Source organism: Hypanus sabinus, chromosome 28, assembly GCF_030144855.1.
Source record: "Hypanus sabinus isolate sHypSab1 chromosome 28, sHypSab1.hap1, whole genome shotgun sequence".
Lineage (NCBI taxonomy): Eukaryota > Metazoa > Chordata > Chondrichthyes > Myliobatiformes > Dasyatidae > Hypanus > Hypanus sabinus.
The window spans coordinates 36,863,601-36,879,809 of NC_082733.1; the positions used below are offsets into that span (position 1 = coordinate 36,863,601).

A 16,209-nucleotide genomic window follows, 5' to 3' on the forward strand; every position below is an offset into this window, starting at 1 on the left:
TGGGCTGAGTGGCCTGATTCTGCTCACATGTCCAGTGGTCGTCTGGTCATGGGTTAACTGCGTACATGCAACTGCTTTGAACTGTATACCCGTGCATGTTTGAGAACATGCCCACAAGAGATGTGAGATTACCTTTGATTTCTCTCTCAGCATTTCTTGCTAAACAGTGAGCTACTGGTTAACTGCAGTGATACCCTTTAGAGGAATTACTGAGGGTGATATGATGAGGAACCCAAAGGTTGAAACTAGTTGGCTTTAAGGATTATCCTGATGGCGACCAATTCAACGTTTTTAGTTTCAGAATCAGTAAAGTAAATGTGAAACTGTTAGGGAACTCTGCTTGCTTCTCTTTATATGTGTCCTACACAAGGCCTCAAAACTAAAACACTCAGCCTGAGCTCAAAGTCAAAGTAAATGTACTATCAAAGTACCATGTACTACCTTATGATTCATTTTATTACAGGCGTTCCCAGTAGAACAAAGAAATACAATAGAATCAATGAAAAACGACATACAAATAAAGTTTCAAGTAAATTTATTATCAAAGTACAAAGATATCACCATATACAACCCTGAGATGCATTTTCTTGCGGGCATACAGAATAGAAACAACAAAAGACCATACCCAATAGGATGGACAAAAACCAATGTGCAAAAGTCAACAAACTGTGCAAGTACAAAAGAAATGATAATAAATAGATAAGCAATAAATATTAAGAACATCAGATGAGAGTCCTTCAAAGTGAGTCCATAGATTGTGGGAACATTTGAGTGATGGGGCAAGTGAAGTTATCCCCTCTGGTTCAAGAGTCCAGTGGTAGATGGGTGAAAACTGTTCCTGAACTTGGCGGTGTGGGTCCTGAGGCTCCTGTACTAACTTCATGGTGGCAGCAGTGAGAAGAGAGCATGGTCCTTGTGGTGGGACTCTTTGTTGATGGGTGCAGCTTTCCTGCGACGGCTCTCCATGTAGATGTGCTCAATGGTGGCAAGGCCTGTATCCACGACTTTTTATAGGATTTTCTGTTCAAGAACACTGTGTTTCCATACCAGGCTGTGATGCGACTGGTCAACATACTCCCCTCCACACATCTATAGAAGTTTGTCAAAGTTTTAGATGCCATGCCGAAACTTCACAGCTTTCTTAGAGGCACCTCTGTGCTTTCTGCAAATTACACTCGAGTGCCGGGCTAGCTCAGGACAGATCCTCTGAAGTAATACACCATGAATTTAAAGTTGCTGATCCTCTCCACCTCATGGACCTCAGGTTTCCTGCTGAATTCAATAATCAGCTCCTACTTGGTCTTGCTGACACTGAGTGAGAGCATGTTGTTGTGGCAGCACTCAGCCACAATCTCCCTCCTTTATGCTGATTCGTCACTATCTTTGATCTGGCCAATGACTGTGGTGTCGCCAGAAAACTTAAATATGGCATTCGAGATGTGCTTGGTCTCACAGTCATATGTATAAAGCGAGTAGAGTAGGGAGTTAAGCACACAGGTCTTTGTACTGCATCTGTGCTGAAAGACTCACAAACAAATCTTAATCTGCCGTTAAAATATAACTGTCCATGGGAGTTTGCTGTGTTCACAGTGGCTACTGTTTTACCTGCATTGTAATACTGACAATGATTCAAGATTATGTCATTAGCTCTAAAATGTCTTACGTCATCCTGTGACATTATAGAAATGTCAGTACTTCTTATACTTGGTCATGTGTGTTTCTTGTTCTGAACTGACAATCCAGAGCCTAGCCTAAAACTCTTCAAATCAAGAGATTGAATTAAAACCCCTTCCAACACTTGCTCTGTTTTAAAATTTTCTTTCAAGGTGATTTAAGTTTATATTTCCAGCAGTCATTTTGTTTAAATCCGCCGTTAAGAGCTGGTACACTTGTACCAGTGACCATTTGTTTGTCCGTCTTTATAGTGTAGTGAGACAGGAGTACTGCGGTTGGTACAGTTGCTTAGTGATCAGGGTTCAATTTCCACTGTTGTCTGTAAGGAGTTTGTACATTCTCCCCATAACCTCATGGGATCTCTCAGGTTCCTTGCTTTTCCTCCCACATTACGGTTAGGGTTAGTGGTTGTGAGCATGCTATTTTAATGCCGAAAGCGTGGAGACACACACGGGCTTCCCCTACACGATCCTTGGACTATGTTAGTCATTGACGCAGAGTGGCTCATTTCACTGTATGTTTCAGTAGATGTGACAAATCAAACTGATCTTTAGCTCTCAGATGGACAAATGCCGAAACTCTGTTCATTTCCTGAGCAACGCACACAAAATGCGACTGAAACTGAGCAGGTCAGGAAGCGTCAGTGGAAAGGAGAGAACAATCGCACTTCAGACTGAGAGCCCTCATCAGGACACAGGTCCTCAGGTTTACTCAATTCCAGAAATGCTACCTGACCTGCGGAGTTCCTCCAGCACTTTGTGTGTTGCTCTGGATCTACGGAATTTCTTGTGTATGTCTTTTAATTCCCTGTTTTATAAGACCTTTTCCATCATCACTTAGTCTGGCCTGGAAAAAATTCCTGAGGACAAATGGAAAACACTTTGGAAACTTTTGAAGGGTCTGATGGTTATTTAAACATTGTTAGTTGTCAGTTTTATTCCTGTTGATAAGAGGGTTGATTATCAGAGTTAGTAGTGACAGTGACAAAGCATGTCATGGTACAGTTATCACAGCAAGCAAAGGTGAATGGACATGCACTCATTTGGCTACCTCTTGTACCAATAAAGTGGCCACTGAGTGAATGCCCCTGGTTTCCTGGTGCTGTAGCCTATCTTCAAGGTTTGTTAGTTTTGCGTTCAGAGAAATTCGTCTGAACCCCGTTGTTGTAACGCATGGTTATTTGAATTAGTCGCCTTCCTGTCAGCTTGAACCAGTCTGGCTGTTCTCATTAACAAGGCATTTTCACCACAGAACTGTCGCTCACTTGGATGCTTTTTGTTTTGTTCACCATTTTTTGTATATTCTAGACCAAGGTCCTAAACAGTGGTCCCCGGACCCCTTGCTTAATGGTATTGGTCCACGGCATAAAAAATGTTGTGAACTCCTACTCTAGAATCTGTGAGAAAATCCCAGGAGATGAGATACTCAACCACCCCATCTGGTACCAACAATCGTTCCAGAGTCAGATTCCCTCAGATCACATTTCCTCCTTATTCTGATGTTGGTCTAAACAACAACTGAACCTCTTGACCATGTCTGCATGCTTTTATGCATTGAGTTACTGCCACAAAATTGGCAGATTAGATATTTGCATTAACAAGCAGGTGTACCTGATAAGATGGCCACTGAGGGTATAAAATCTGATTCCAGTCTCATTGATCTCCTCGCTTTCATTTTAGGAGAAAGAGAAAACAAAAGAGAAGGAAGTAAAAGACAAGGACAAGAAAACCATAAATGGACATGTCTTTACTGCCATTTTAGCATTTGGCTCACCACCATGTCACCAGTGTAACAAGAACATTACTAACAAAGAGGCATACCTCTGTAACAGTAAGTAACCTGCTGGAAGTTTGCTTAACTCTTGTTGTGAGAATTGTTTTTTCACATAATGCTTTTGAAACTTCATCCATGGACATACAAATGCTCCACTCCAGGTCAATTTTCAGTGCTGTCACTGTTAAGTTTAAATTGTGTAATAACTTCATACAATGTCCAGGAATGACTGCGTTTTCCCCTTAGATTGTAATGTAACTGTTCTCATTCTGAGTCTGGTCTCACCCACTCCTTCAATTCTGTCCCCACACTCATCCCAGTTTTCAGAATCAGGTGTACAATCACTGACCTCTGTTGCAGAATTTGTTGTCTTACAGGAGCAGTACAGTGTGATGCACAAAATATATCTATGTTACAATAAGAGATATACAGTATATAAAATAATAAGCTGGGGGAAGAGAGCAAAAACAATGTGATTTTCTTGGGTTCGTGGAGCATTCAGAAATTCGATGGTAGAGATGGAGAAGCTGTTCCTCAAATGTTGAGTGTGTGCTAACAGGTTCTTGTACCTTCTCCCTGAAGTTAGAAATGAGAAGAGAGCAAGTCTGAATGGTAGAGCTCTTTGATGATGGATGGCGCCTTCTTGAGGCATTTTTATCATGTCATCTATGTCCATTCTAGTTTTAGCTTGAAGCGCAAGAACTTCCTTCCTGAACTTCTCTCTGCTATGCTCCTTAACAAAACTTCTCATACTATATTTAAGCTCATGTAGTGTGGAGCACCACTGCTGTAAGTTTTAATGTTAAAGATGTTAAATGAATGTGTTGTTGTGAAAAGGAGCATAATCTGATTAGGATCTCGTCTGGGTCAAACACACAAAATGCTGGAGGAACTCAGCAGGTCAGGCAGCATCTCTGGAGGGGAATAAAGAGTCAGTGTTTCAGGCCAAGACCTTTCGTCAAGTCCAGGAAGAACAGAGAAAGAAACCAGAATAAGAAGGAGGGGAAGAAAGGTGATAGGTGAAGCCAAGTGACAGGGAAGATAGGTGGGTGGGAGAGGGGGGGAATAAAGTGAGAAGCTGGGAGGTGATAGGTGGGAAAAGTTGAAGAGCTGAAGCAGAAGAAATCTGATTGGAAAGGAGAGTGGACCATCGGAGAAAAGGAAGGAAAGACACCAGAGGTCTGGATCCATTGACAAATATTCTCACCAGTTGTACACAACTCTCACTCTTGACTGTTGTTGCATGAACAAATTCGCCAGAGAGAAGTACCGGTAGATGTGAAGCAGTCTCTTTATTTGATAAAATGAGACACAACAGGCGTCATAATTGAGACCCTCTTTGAAGTAAGAGGCCTGCTTGACACAACACTGCACGACATTTTATATGCTAAGGATCAAAGGTCAATTCAGGACAATTCCATATTTGCGATGCTTGATTTGATCTAGAGACACCCAAAAAACACATTTTAAATCAGCGTTGTCTGTTCTTGCATTTAACTGTGTGCCACGGTTCTAAGAAACCCATTGTTCAGAGCTGCATCTTAGATTTAATCAACAGTTCATACTTGAACCTGGTTGCTGAAGTCATCTGCTCTATGTGCTAACCACAAAAAGACGCTCTGACATGATAAACATGTACATGTCCCTTGTCTATTGTTCCCGTATGTTGATCTGTGTGCGATGTCTCCAAGTATTCTGTATGACACAGGACACTGCTCTTACTTGTTCTTTTTATATCCTTATTGTTAAGCTTTAACTTCTAATGTGTGGCATAAATGGAGAATAAGTATAAATCCCTGTGGGGTATCGTCCTCTTTTCCACACAAGACCCTGAATACAGCCTCAAAAACCTGTGGCTAATCAGCCCCTTCCAGCTGAGACACATTTAGTGCCAGAGATTTTGTCTTTTAATAAAGCTGATTGATTACATTCAGACGGTCTACATGAAAAAGGCTGTTGAGTTTGTGGCATAGGCTTTAACCCTTAACTGTCATTAAGCATGTCTTGAGGTTTGGGTAAAGGAAGTTCAAGCAGTCAATTCCAAGTAAGAATAACTTATCTTATGAACATTAAGCAGATTGGGCCCACACTGCCTGTTGTGGGGTTGTTTCTGGGAAAGGGGATTGGAATCAAGAATTAAGGAAGGTGTAAGGGTTATTTAGTTATTGAGTGATACATCATGTTAACAGACCCATTTCTCATTGTCTTTGTCATCTGAGTACATAGATTACACATTGGTTGTTTGTCGGTCTTTGTTCATGTGTAATTTTTCAACAATTCTATTGTAATTCTTTATTTTCCTGTAAATGCTTGCAAGAACTCAGCCGTCTGTAAGATGATGTTACGTCCTCCCCATGAACGTGTGGCTTTTCTCTGGGTACTCTGGTTTCCTCTCACATTCCAAAGATGTACCAGTTAGTAGGTTAGTCGGTCATTGTAAATTGCCTTGTGGTTAGGCTAATGTTAAATAGGGCTGCTCGATGGTGCAGCTAGTTGGAATGGAAGAATCTATCGTGTACTGTATCTCTAAATATAAAATAAAGGAGGAGCTCAGTAGTTCAGGCAGCATCTACGCGTTTAAGGTTTCGTGGCTTTTTTATTCTTCCAACTAATCCAACAACAATTGGCTCAATTTACAGGATACTTGTGTCCAACAAATATCACACCTTGGTTCTGACTACTAAATATTTTTTCTATTTTCTGTGTTTAATATTGTTTGAGCTCATTATAGATCTCAGCAGTTTTTGTTTATATCAGCAAACAGTCACATTGTTGTGGTACCGGTACACTTAGTGAACTAATTGATCAGAGCATAAAGGAGAGCAAATTTCTGGATGGGTTTTTCTGTGAATTCAACCATTTGGGTAGGATACTCATTGACCACTTTATTAGGTATCCGAGGGTATTCGAGTTACTGTCACCTTCCTGTCAGCTTGAACCAGTCTGGCCATTCTCCTCTGACCTCTCTCATTAACAAGACATTTTCACCCACAGAACTGCCACTCACTGGATTTTTTTTTTTTGTTTTTCACACCATTCTCTGTAAGATCTAGAAATATTGGGCATAAAATTCCTAGGAGATGAGCAGTTTCTGAGATACTCAAATCATATTGTCTGGTAACAGCAATCTTTCCATGGTCAAAGTCACATAGTTCATCCCAACAACAACTGAACCTTTTGATGATAATCTGCAAGTTTTTATGCATTGAATTGCTGCTACATGATTGGATGATTAGATATTTGTTTTAACAAACCGGTGTACCTAACTAACTGAGTGTGTGCCCTAGAGCGCAAAGTTTTTGTTCTGTGTGCAAGTGCTGAGATGGAGAAGGCAGTGAAATGTGTACAGCTGCTTTTGTCCATGTTATCAAAGAAGCAGAGAGGAGTGTACTGAAAGGACTAAACAGATGGAGCCCAGATGGAATAAAGGAGAATCAAATCAATGGTGACTTGGGAGCTGCAAGTTAAGGCGGTTTTGAAATGGAGCCTTATTTTATACCCACTATTTGTCCTCTCTCAGTCCAAACCCCCCCCCCCCCACCTGAGCACTGCAGTGACCTCCACCATCAGCACCGCAATGTGTAGTTGTAGTTTCTTTCTTACGAGTCTATGCCACTTACAGTTGGAGCAGGATATATTTTAAACCCTTTAAAAGAATAAAAAAGATGTGTAATAGTTGAGTAACATTTCTGCTCTGTCACACTCCTGAACTCTTGTTAATGTCAAGCACAGGCTAACAGTAATAATGCCTTTTTCTGAGATTGTGGGCCCGCAGTTTTCACTTCTGGCGCTTCTCTCGCCCTATCCATTACCCCCTCTTTCCTCCACTTACATTTTTTCCTGTGTTAAGTTGTTCTCTTGGAAAAGCAGTGCTAATATTTTTATTGACTGCATTCAGCATTATTTGATCACTAGAATCTCATTTCATGCCCAAAAATTAGAGTTTGTCAAGTCCCAGCACTGCTGCCAAGGACTTGGATGAAGTTTTACGTTGGTCTTCCATTTCTATCCCCAAAACAGCAGCACGCCACAGAATTAGGATCAGGTTTATAATCACCGGTGTGCGTCGTGAGATTTGATAACTTAGCAGCATCAGTACATTGCAATACATGGTAAATATAGAAAGAAAGAAAATAAATAAATTACAATAAGTATATATATATGTCTATTAAATAGATTAAAAGTAGTGCAAGAACAGAATTAATGCATATTTAAAAAAATGTGATGTGGTGTTCCTGGGTTCAATATCCATTTAGGAATCAGATGGCAATGGGGAAGAAGCTGTTTCTGAATCGCTGAGTGTGTGCCTTCAGGCTTCTGTACCTCCTCCCTGATGGTAACAGTGAGAAAAGGGCATGGGCGATGGGCGTCCTTAATAATGGACGTCGCATCGGAGGCACTGCTCTTCGAAGATGTCTCAGATACTACAGAGGCTAGTACCCAAGATGGAGCTGACTAATTTTATGATTTTCTGTAGCTTCTTTTAGTCTTGTGCAATAGCCTCCCCATACAAGACAATGATGCACTCCACAGTACATCTATATAAAAGTTTCTGATTTTTTCTTGTTGACAAACCAAATCTCTTCAAACTGTTAATGAACTATAGCTGCTGTCTTGCTTTCTTATAGCTGTATCGAAATGTAGAGTCCAGGTTAGGTCCTCAGAGATCTTGACACCCATGAACATAAAACTGCTCACTTACTCCACTTTTGATCCCTCTATGAGGATTGGTATGTGTTCCTTTGTCTTATCCTTCTTGAAGTCCACAATCAGCTCTTTCATCTTACTGACGTTGCATAGAAGGCTATTTCTGTGACACCACTCATCTAGCTGGTATATCTTGCTCGTACACCCTCTCATCTCCATCTGAGATTCTACCAATGATGGTTGTATGATCAGCAAATTTATAGATGGTATTTGAGCAATGCCTAGCCACACAGTTATGGGTATAGGAGGAGTAGAGCAGTGGGCTAAGCACACACCCCTGAGGTGCACCAGTGTTGATTGTCAGCGAGGAGGAGATGTTATCACCGATCTGCATAGATTGTGGTCTTCTGATTAGGAAGTCGAGGATGCAATTGCAGAGGGAGGTACAGAGGCCCAGGTTCTGTAGCTTATCGATCAGGGCTGTGGGGATGGTGGTGTTAAATGCTGAGCCACAGTCGATGAACAGCATCCTGATGTAGGTGTTTGTATTGTCCAGGCAATCTAAGGCCATGTGAAGAGCCATTGACATTGCATCTGCCAGAGACCTATTGTGGCAATTGGCAAATTTCCTCCAACTGTGCAATTTTGTCTGTTTTTGATCATCCCTTCCCAACATTTTTCTTTCCCCGTTCTGGCTCCCCTCTTGCCCCTTCTCTTCTCCTCACCTGCCAATCTCTTCTCCCTGACATCCCTCCTCCTCCTTCTCCCAGGATCCACTCTCCTCTCCTACCACCTCATACCCCCTCCCTCACCTACCCTACTTCCCCCTCATCTGGCTTCACTTTGTACTCCTCTCCCCACCTTCTCATCCTGGCTTCTTCTCCTGTCCTTACCAGACCTGATGATGGTCTCAGCCCAAAACACCCCTATCTTTGCAGCTAAATTGACCTGCTAAGTTCCTCCAACATGTTGGGTTGTCGCTCTGGATTTCCAGCATCTGCAGAATCTCTAATGTTTGCAATTTTCTTTCCCTGCATTTTTCAAATTCGTGTTGATGCCGTCAACATGCTAAATGTGCAGAGCGAAAGATTAGCTGCCAAGGGAGCAGAGGGTCAGACAGCATCTATGGAGTCTAAGATGTGGTCAATGTTTTGGGTCAAGATGCTACATCAGGACTGAGATGTTTAGAAAGATGGGAACGGGTATAAAGAAATAAGGATGGGGTGAGGAAGATGAGGCAGGCTGATAGTAGGTGATATTTGGAATCAGATAAGGGAGTGATGACTGACAGATGGTGGAGATGAGGAGGAAGTGATGAGACAGAGGCTGATAGGTGATGGATGCAAATATAAGAAGAAGAAAAAACGTTTTTGTGCAGTTTGGGCTGCGTGTGGGTTGAGGCAGAGGCTGAAAGGCAATAGTTGGAACCGGATAAGAGGGGGATGATGGACAGATAGAAGCAGATGTACTAGGGCAGGGGTTGGCAACCTTTACCACTGAAAGAGCCATTTGGACCTGCTTCCCACAGAAAAGAAAACACTGGGAGCCACAAAACCCGTTTGACATTTAAAATGAAATAACACTGCATACAACGTTTTTTTTGCTTTTATGCTATGTATAAACAAACTATAATGTGTTGCGTTTATGAAATCGATGAACTCCTGCAGAGCAAACGAAATTACATTTCTGCATGCAACAAAAACATTTTGAACTCCGAAAAAAAAGACGTTGGGTTGAAGGTTACTACATCGTTAGCCTACCTTGGATCGAAAAATTAAAAGAAATCGCGCACTGGCGGGTGTCAGGCAAAGGCAGTGGTGACGTATATTAATAGCGATAAAAACACGTTGTAGCGGTGTGCTACACGCAGCGCTAAAATAACAACACGGAGTGGGTAAACTGCACTCAAAGATAACTTTATTCGAACTACACAGCCTTGCTTTTAAGCCTCTCTCAACCTGCCCCCCCGTGGGCGCGGATGCTCCAAAAGCCACGTACTCACAAACCCCCGTAGGCTATCTCCCTTAGCCGGAACGCTGGCAAATTGTGGGCCGGTTCGGATGTGCCAGGAAATGGGTCGCCACAACGTTTTATTTAGATTGTACAAGATCACCATAATCTTCAAATTTAGAATTACATTTCAAAAACTAACAAACTAACATAAAATACATTTTAATTAAATACTCATCATTTATTTTCCAAAGCCACAGGGAGCCGCAGCACAGAGTTGGAAGAGCCGCGGGTTGCCGACCCCTGTACTAGGGTGATGGTTCTTGGTAATGAGGGGTTCGTGATGGAGAAAGGGATAGAAAAGGCGAACAAAAGAAGATTGACTTTGGGTGGGCTGTACTTCTTTCCGTGAGGGCTGTGAATTTACCCTGAGCACCACATCATATCTAAAAACACTAATGTCATTGCAAGATGAGAGAGGAAATATCTTAAATAGTTAAATGAAATAAGCTGCCTAAGGAAGTGGTAGAGACAGGCCCAGTTACATTGTTGAAAAGACACTTGGACAGGTACATGTGTTGTTGCCGATTAACTAGACAACAAAAGCTTGCATTTGTTCCATAATCATACTTTATTTACTTGTGTACAAGAACACCCTGTCACCAAACTGTTCTAAAGTCTGAACAAAGAAATAACATTTTTATACAGAAATTGAGCAGTTGGATACAAGTATTGATCAAATCAGTAACTTTGTGGATGTTGACATTCACACTCTGATAATACAGATATTGATAACCAATGGAATCTACATGTTAAAAGCTAATAAATAATACTTTAGAATGAGAAAATTAACTGACTGATAGTGTCACCCCAGAATTCTTCATCTTTACCTTGTCTTGGTATTTCAAATGGGTCTGGTATCATGCTGAGCAAAGGAAAGTAATCATTTTCAAAATCCTCTCCCGACAACACTCTAAACTATCATTGCCTGGATATTAGCATCATACTTGCTCTGGCATGTCTGCCACACATGTATAGGAAAGGGTTAGTGGATGTGGGCTGTATAGGACGAGCTCGGGGGGGACACTTTAGTCAGTATCGATGAATTGGGCTGAGGGGCCTGTTTTCATGCCATTTAACTTTGATTCTAACCGTAAATAATATGGACAAAATATCAGCGTGAAAGAAGAAGGCTACAGAAATGACATTGTGGAGATGGTAAACTGGCCAGTGCAGAGGCAACACACATCAAACTGAATAAGCTGAGTAATAATTGGGAAAGGGGCATTAATTAAAAGAAGGGAAAGGCTGGTTTTCGACTTGGACTTGAATATCTTTGGAAGCACAGTATTTATATCTGGAGAAATAAATATGAATCAGATCAGGTTTATTATCACAGTCCTGATGAAGGATCTTGGCCTAAAACGCAGACTATTTATTCCTCTCCATAGATGCTGCTTGATCTACTGAGTCCCTCCAGCATTTTGTATGTGTCACTCTGGATTTCCAGCGACCTTTGTGTTTATTATCTTCTGACACGGCATGAAGGTTATTGTTTTGTGGCAGCAGTACAATGCAATACGTACAAATTACTATAAATTACAACAAGAATACATTATTAAAAGCGCAAAAGCAGAGCAAAATACTGAGTTAGCATTCACAGATTCATGGACCATTCAGAAATCTGATGGCAGAGGGAAATAAGTTCCGAATACATTGAGTATGCATTATTAGGCTTTGGTACCTCATCTCTGATGGTAGTAATGAAGAGAGGGCATGCCCTGGATAGTGAGGGTCCTTCATGTTGGATTGCCTTTTGAAGAGGTCCTGAATCCCGGTGGCATAGTTATAAGAACCTGCCAGATTTTGAGGCAGTCCAGGATGTTTGTGAAACTTTGAATTGGATGGAGTTGGCTTTATTAGCTTGTGAGTCAGAAATAGCAGAGACTTAAATACAGCCACAAATCTCCACCATTGACCCACTGTGCTGTATTCAATGCTCTTGACGTATGTTCAGTCTAATCAGTGTTGGTTATGTTTTGAATTTTATTTTGGATTGTTACATTACAGTGGAAGTTTTGTTGGAATTCCGTACATTTTTTATTTTAAAAATGAAAATACGCCTCTCAAGAAATGCACCTTAAGGGTATAGTTTTGGCATGGTGATTAACTCAGGGGAAAAGTGGTCCTAAGGTTTGGATTGGTGATTGTAGAGTCATCAGTTCACATCACACCACAGCAGTTACGGAATTTAAACTTAGCTGAAAGATATGATGGTAGTATTGGTAATGGTGATCATAAAGCTATTGAATTGTCAATGAGAAGCAAAACTAGAAAGGAAATTCAGAATTCAATTCAGATGCCATCTGTAAAAAGCTTGTACATCCTTCCTGTAAGCATGCAGGTTTCCTCCGGGTGCTCCAGTTTCCTCCCACATTCCAAAGACATACCCGCTGGTAGGTTAATTGGTCATTGTAAATTGTCCTGTAAAGCGAGGATTGAATCGGGGGATTGCTGAGTGGCGTAGCTCAAAGGGCTGGAAGGGTGTACTTCATACTGTATCCCTATCAATAGATAAATCTGCTGGCTCTTGACACCAATATGAACTGGCTCCCAGTATCCTCAAATTCTAGCAAGTCGTCTAGTCCAGTCAACGGGTGGCACAGCAGAGCCACATTGCAATGCTTTACAACATCGGCTGCAAGATTGGGGGTCGCTTCCCGCCATTGCCTATAAGGAGTTTGTATTTTCATGGATTTCCTCTGGCTACTCCACATTCCAAAGACTTACAGGTTAGGGTTAGTAAGTTGTGGCCATGCTATATTGCTGCTGGAAGCACGGCAGCACTTTCAGGCAGCCCAGCACAAATTAATTTGATGCAAACAATGCATTTCACTGTACGTTTCGGTGTACGTGTTAAAACTAAAGCTAACTTTATCTTATCTAAATATTCACCAGCAAATCAGGCCGTCTTTGCCTGGCCTTTTATGAGGTCCGTGAGGTGGACAAGTGGGTTGTTTTTGAAGCAGTGATTCTCAGTGTGAAATCAGATTTTGAAATGTGCAAGTGAAACTTCTGTCTTTTGTGCCAAGGCCATCTTCGTGTCTAATTTGTCCTGGAGTTTTGCGCAGCGCTCAGTTCCGTGTTTCTGATCGAAGCACTGGTCGACTGCTGAAGGGTTTTACAAACCATGAGCCTGTCAAGCAGAGAAACAACTTTGCTACCTTTTATGCTTCAGTCTCCACCCAATAGAGGAGGAGAGTGAGACCCTTCGACCATAAAACATAGGAGCAGAATTAGGTCATTCAGCCCATCGAATCTGCTGCACCATTCCATCATGGCTGATTTAATATCCCTCTCAACCCCATTCTCCTGTCTTCTCCTGATGGTTTGGCTGCCTGTGGCAATGATTTCCACTGATTCACCACCAACCCTCTGGCTAAAGAAATCTCTCCTCGTCCCCGTACTAGAAGGACATCCTTGTATTCTGAGGTTGCGCTTTACAGTCCGAGACTCCCCCACTACTGGAAAATCCTCTGCACATCCACACTGTCGAGGCTTTTCAATATTTGTTAGGTTTCAATGAGATCCCCCATCATTCTTCTAAGCCCTTTGTACCATATCAATAGACCCTAAGCAACATGCTCAAAATGGTGGCGTAAATGGTTCCTTCAGCATTTCGTGCATGTTGCTCGGACTTCCAGCATCTTCAGATTTTCTCTTATTTGTGAATAGATTCAAAGACTGGTTTCAGATACAAACAAGTAATTCTGCAGGTTGGAGATCCAGAGCAATACACAAAAATGCCTCAGTACTCAGCAGGTCAGGCAGCATCTATGAAGGAGTATTAACAGTCAGTGTTTCGGGCCAAGAGCCTTCATCAGGGCTCAGTTACAGATGAGCATCTAAGGCAGCCTACCACTGGTTATTCTGTACAGAAATGAGATTTGATCCTCTTAGTGAAGGAAACCAGAAAATGATGAAACTGGCTGTGAAGTTCCAGTGGATGTCTGATCGTTGTGCATGCCTGCACTATGGTTGTGTAGCAGTTAGCAGGACCCTACTACAGCTTGGGGCGTCAGAGTTTAGAGTTCGGTCCCAGCATCCTCCTGTACGGTCTGTCCTCCCTATGGGTTTCCTCCGGGTGTAGCGGTTTGCTCCAACAGTCCAAAGACATACCAGTTAGTAGGTTAATTGGTCATTGTGAATTGTCCCGTGATTAAATTGGGGGTTGCTGGGTGTCATGGCTTGAAGAGCCTATTTGGGATATAATTCTAGATAAATACATAAAGCTGTTCTCAATAAATTTAAGCTCTTATTCATTTGGAGAAGCATACTCCATATGTGTACCCTCCAGCCTGATGATATGAACATTGATATCTCTAACTTCTGGTAATTTATCCCCTTTCTCCCTTCTCTCATTCTCCAAAGGCCATTCTGGCTCCCCTCTTAGCCCTCCTCTCCTCCCCTGTCCATCACCTCCCTCTGGTGCCATTTCTTACAAGGCAAAGTAAATCTATTAGCAAAGCTACTGGGCAACACGGCATGAAGGGCCAGCAAGACCTATTCCATGTTGTATTGCTACATAAAAATAAATACATCAATGGAGGAAAATTGACGTATCAGGCCGAGATGCTCTCATAGGCAATGACTACCATGCCGAGTTCCTCCAGCATTTTGTGTGTAGTGCTCAAGGTTTTCCTCTGCTTGTCATCTGATTAACAGCAGTTTGTCTCTGGATGGACATTAAATGAGTGGAAGTAGATCAAAATTAATCTTTTACAACACAGAGCGCTGTTTACTGACATTGACCTGAAATGTCAACTGTTTTCTGCCTCCACTGATGTTGTCTTACTTGCTGAGTGTTTCCAAGAAATTTCTGCTAGTTATTTCAGATTTATAGCATCCACTGTGTTTTCCTGTAGTCGTAAACTTTCAGTAAAGAGTGCCCAGAAATTCCAAGTGAATATCAGACCCAACTGTTGCTTCTACATGTGCGCAAGCCACATTTTTCTGATTTGCAGACTTTTTTTTAAATGCCCACCCAAGATCTGTTTTCGCAGTCATGGCTGTAGCACTAAGGAGAAGCGTCAGCAGGAAATTATTTTAACATTTTTAATAAGTTTTGAACAGAGCACCAGCATTCCAGCAAATGTTCTGCAGCATAGCCCACAAGTTGGTGAAAGTTCAAAGACCTGCAAGCCACAGAAATACAATAGGTTGAGGCACCTTATTGTGTAGGTTTACAATTGCAATATCGTTTAAAGTACCATATCCTCTGTACTTAGTATGTGCACTTTAATTCTGAGAAAGAGAGAGATAGTTGGTGTTTCTTGTTGTTCCAGTGTATTGAACTCTTTGAAAGGATTTTGAAAATACAACTGACAGTAAATGCTCCACTCCTTCCATCCTCCCCCCATTTTTCCCGTCTGCTTCTTCAGCTGATCCTCCCCCTCCCTTCGCCCACCTCCTCCCCCTCCTTTCACCCCCTCTTCCCCCTCCCTTCACCTGCCTCCTCCTCCTCCCTTCGCCCACCTCCTCCCCCTCCTTTCACTCAGCTCCTCCCCCTCCTTTCACCCCCTCTTCCCCCTCCCTTCACCTGCCTCCTCCTCCTCCCTTCGCCCACCTCCTCCCCCTCCCTTCGCCCACCTCCTCCCCCTCCCTTCGCCCACCTCCTCCCCTCCCTTCACTCAGCTCCTCCCCCTCCTCCCCCTCCCTTCACCCAACTTTTCCCCTCCCTTCGCCCGCCTCCTCCCACCTCCCTTCACCCACCTCATCCCCTCCTTCACTTGCCTCTTCCCCCCAATGCCAGCACCTTCCCCTCCCTTCACCAGCCTCCTCCCCTTTCTGCCTGTTCGTTCCCCCTTCTGCCTGCACCTCTTCCTCCCTTCATTATCCTCCTCCCCTTCTGCCCACTCCTTCCCTCCCCTCCCCATGCACTCCTCTTCCCCCCCCCCCCCACAACTCCACCTACTCTTGCCGCACACTTTCCTCGTCGGCAAGTCCCTCCCTTCGAGTGATCCCCCAACACCATTCACTCTGTGATGCTCCAAAGTGAGTGTGCAAGTTATATAAGGCCAGGTCTTGTGATGAGCTCTTTACAGTTTTTTAACTATGGAAAGTGCAAAGGTCTGACAGAGCAAGGGGCCTCACAGATTGTGATGG

At 42.6% G+C, this 16,209-nt stretch overlaps 1 protein-coding gene across 9 annotated transcripts in view; it reads left to right on the forward strand.

Moving 5' to 3' along the window:
* The window catches only part of LOC132382584 (A-kinase anchor protein 13-like), a 548,542-nt gene that overhangs the window by 432,693 nt on the left and 99,640 nt on the right, over positions 1–16,209 (forward strand). For all 9 annotated transcript variants that reach the window (XM_059952931.1, XM_059952933.1, XM_059952936.1 and 6 more), the window contains one exon: positions 3,354–3,504. In XM_059952931.1, the coding sequence (XP_059808914.1) occupies positions 3,354–3,504 (151 nt within the window). The remainder of the gene's footprint in view (positions 1–3,353; positions 3,505–16,209) is intronic.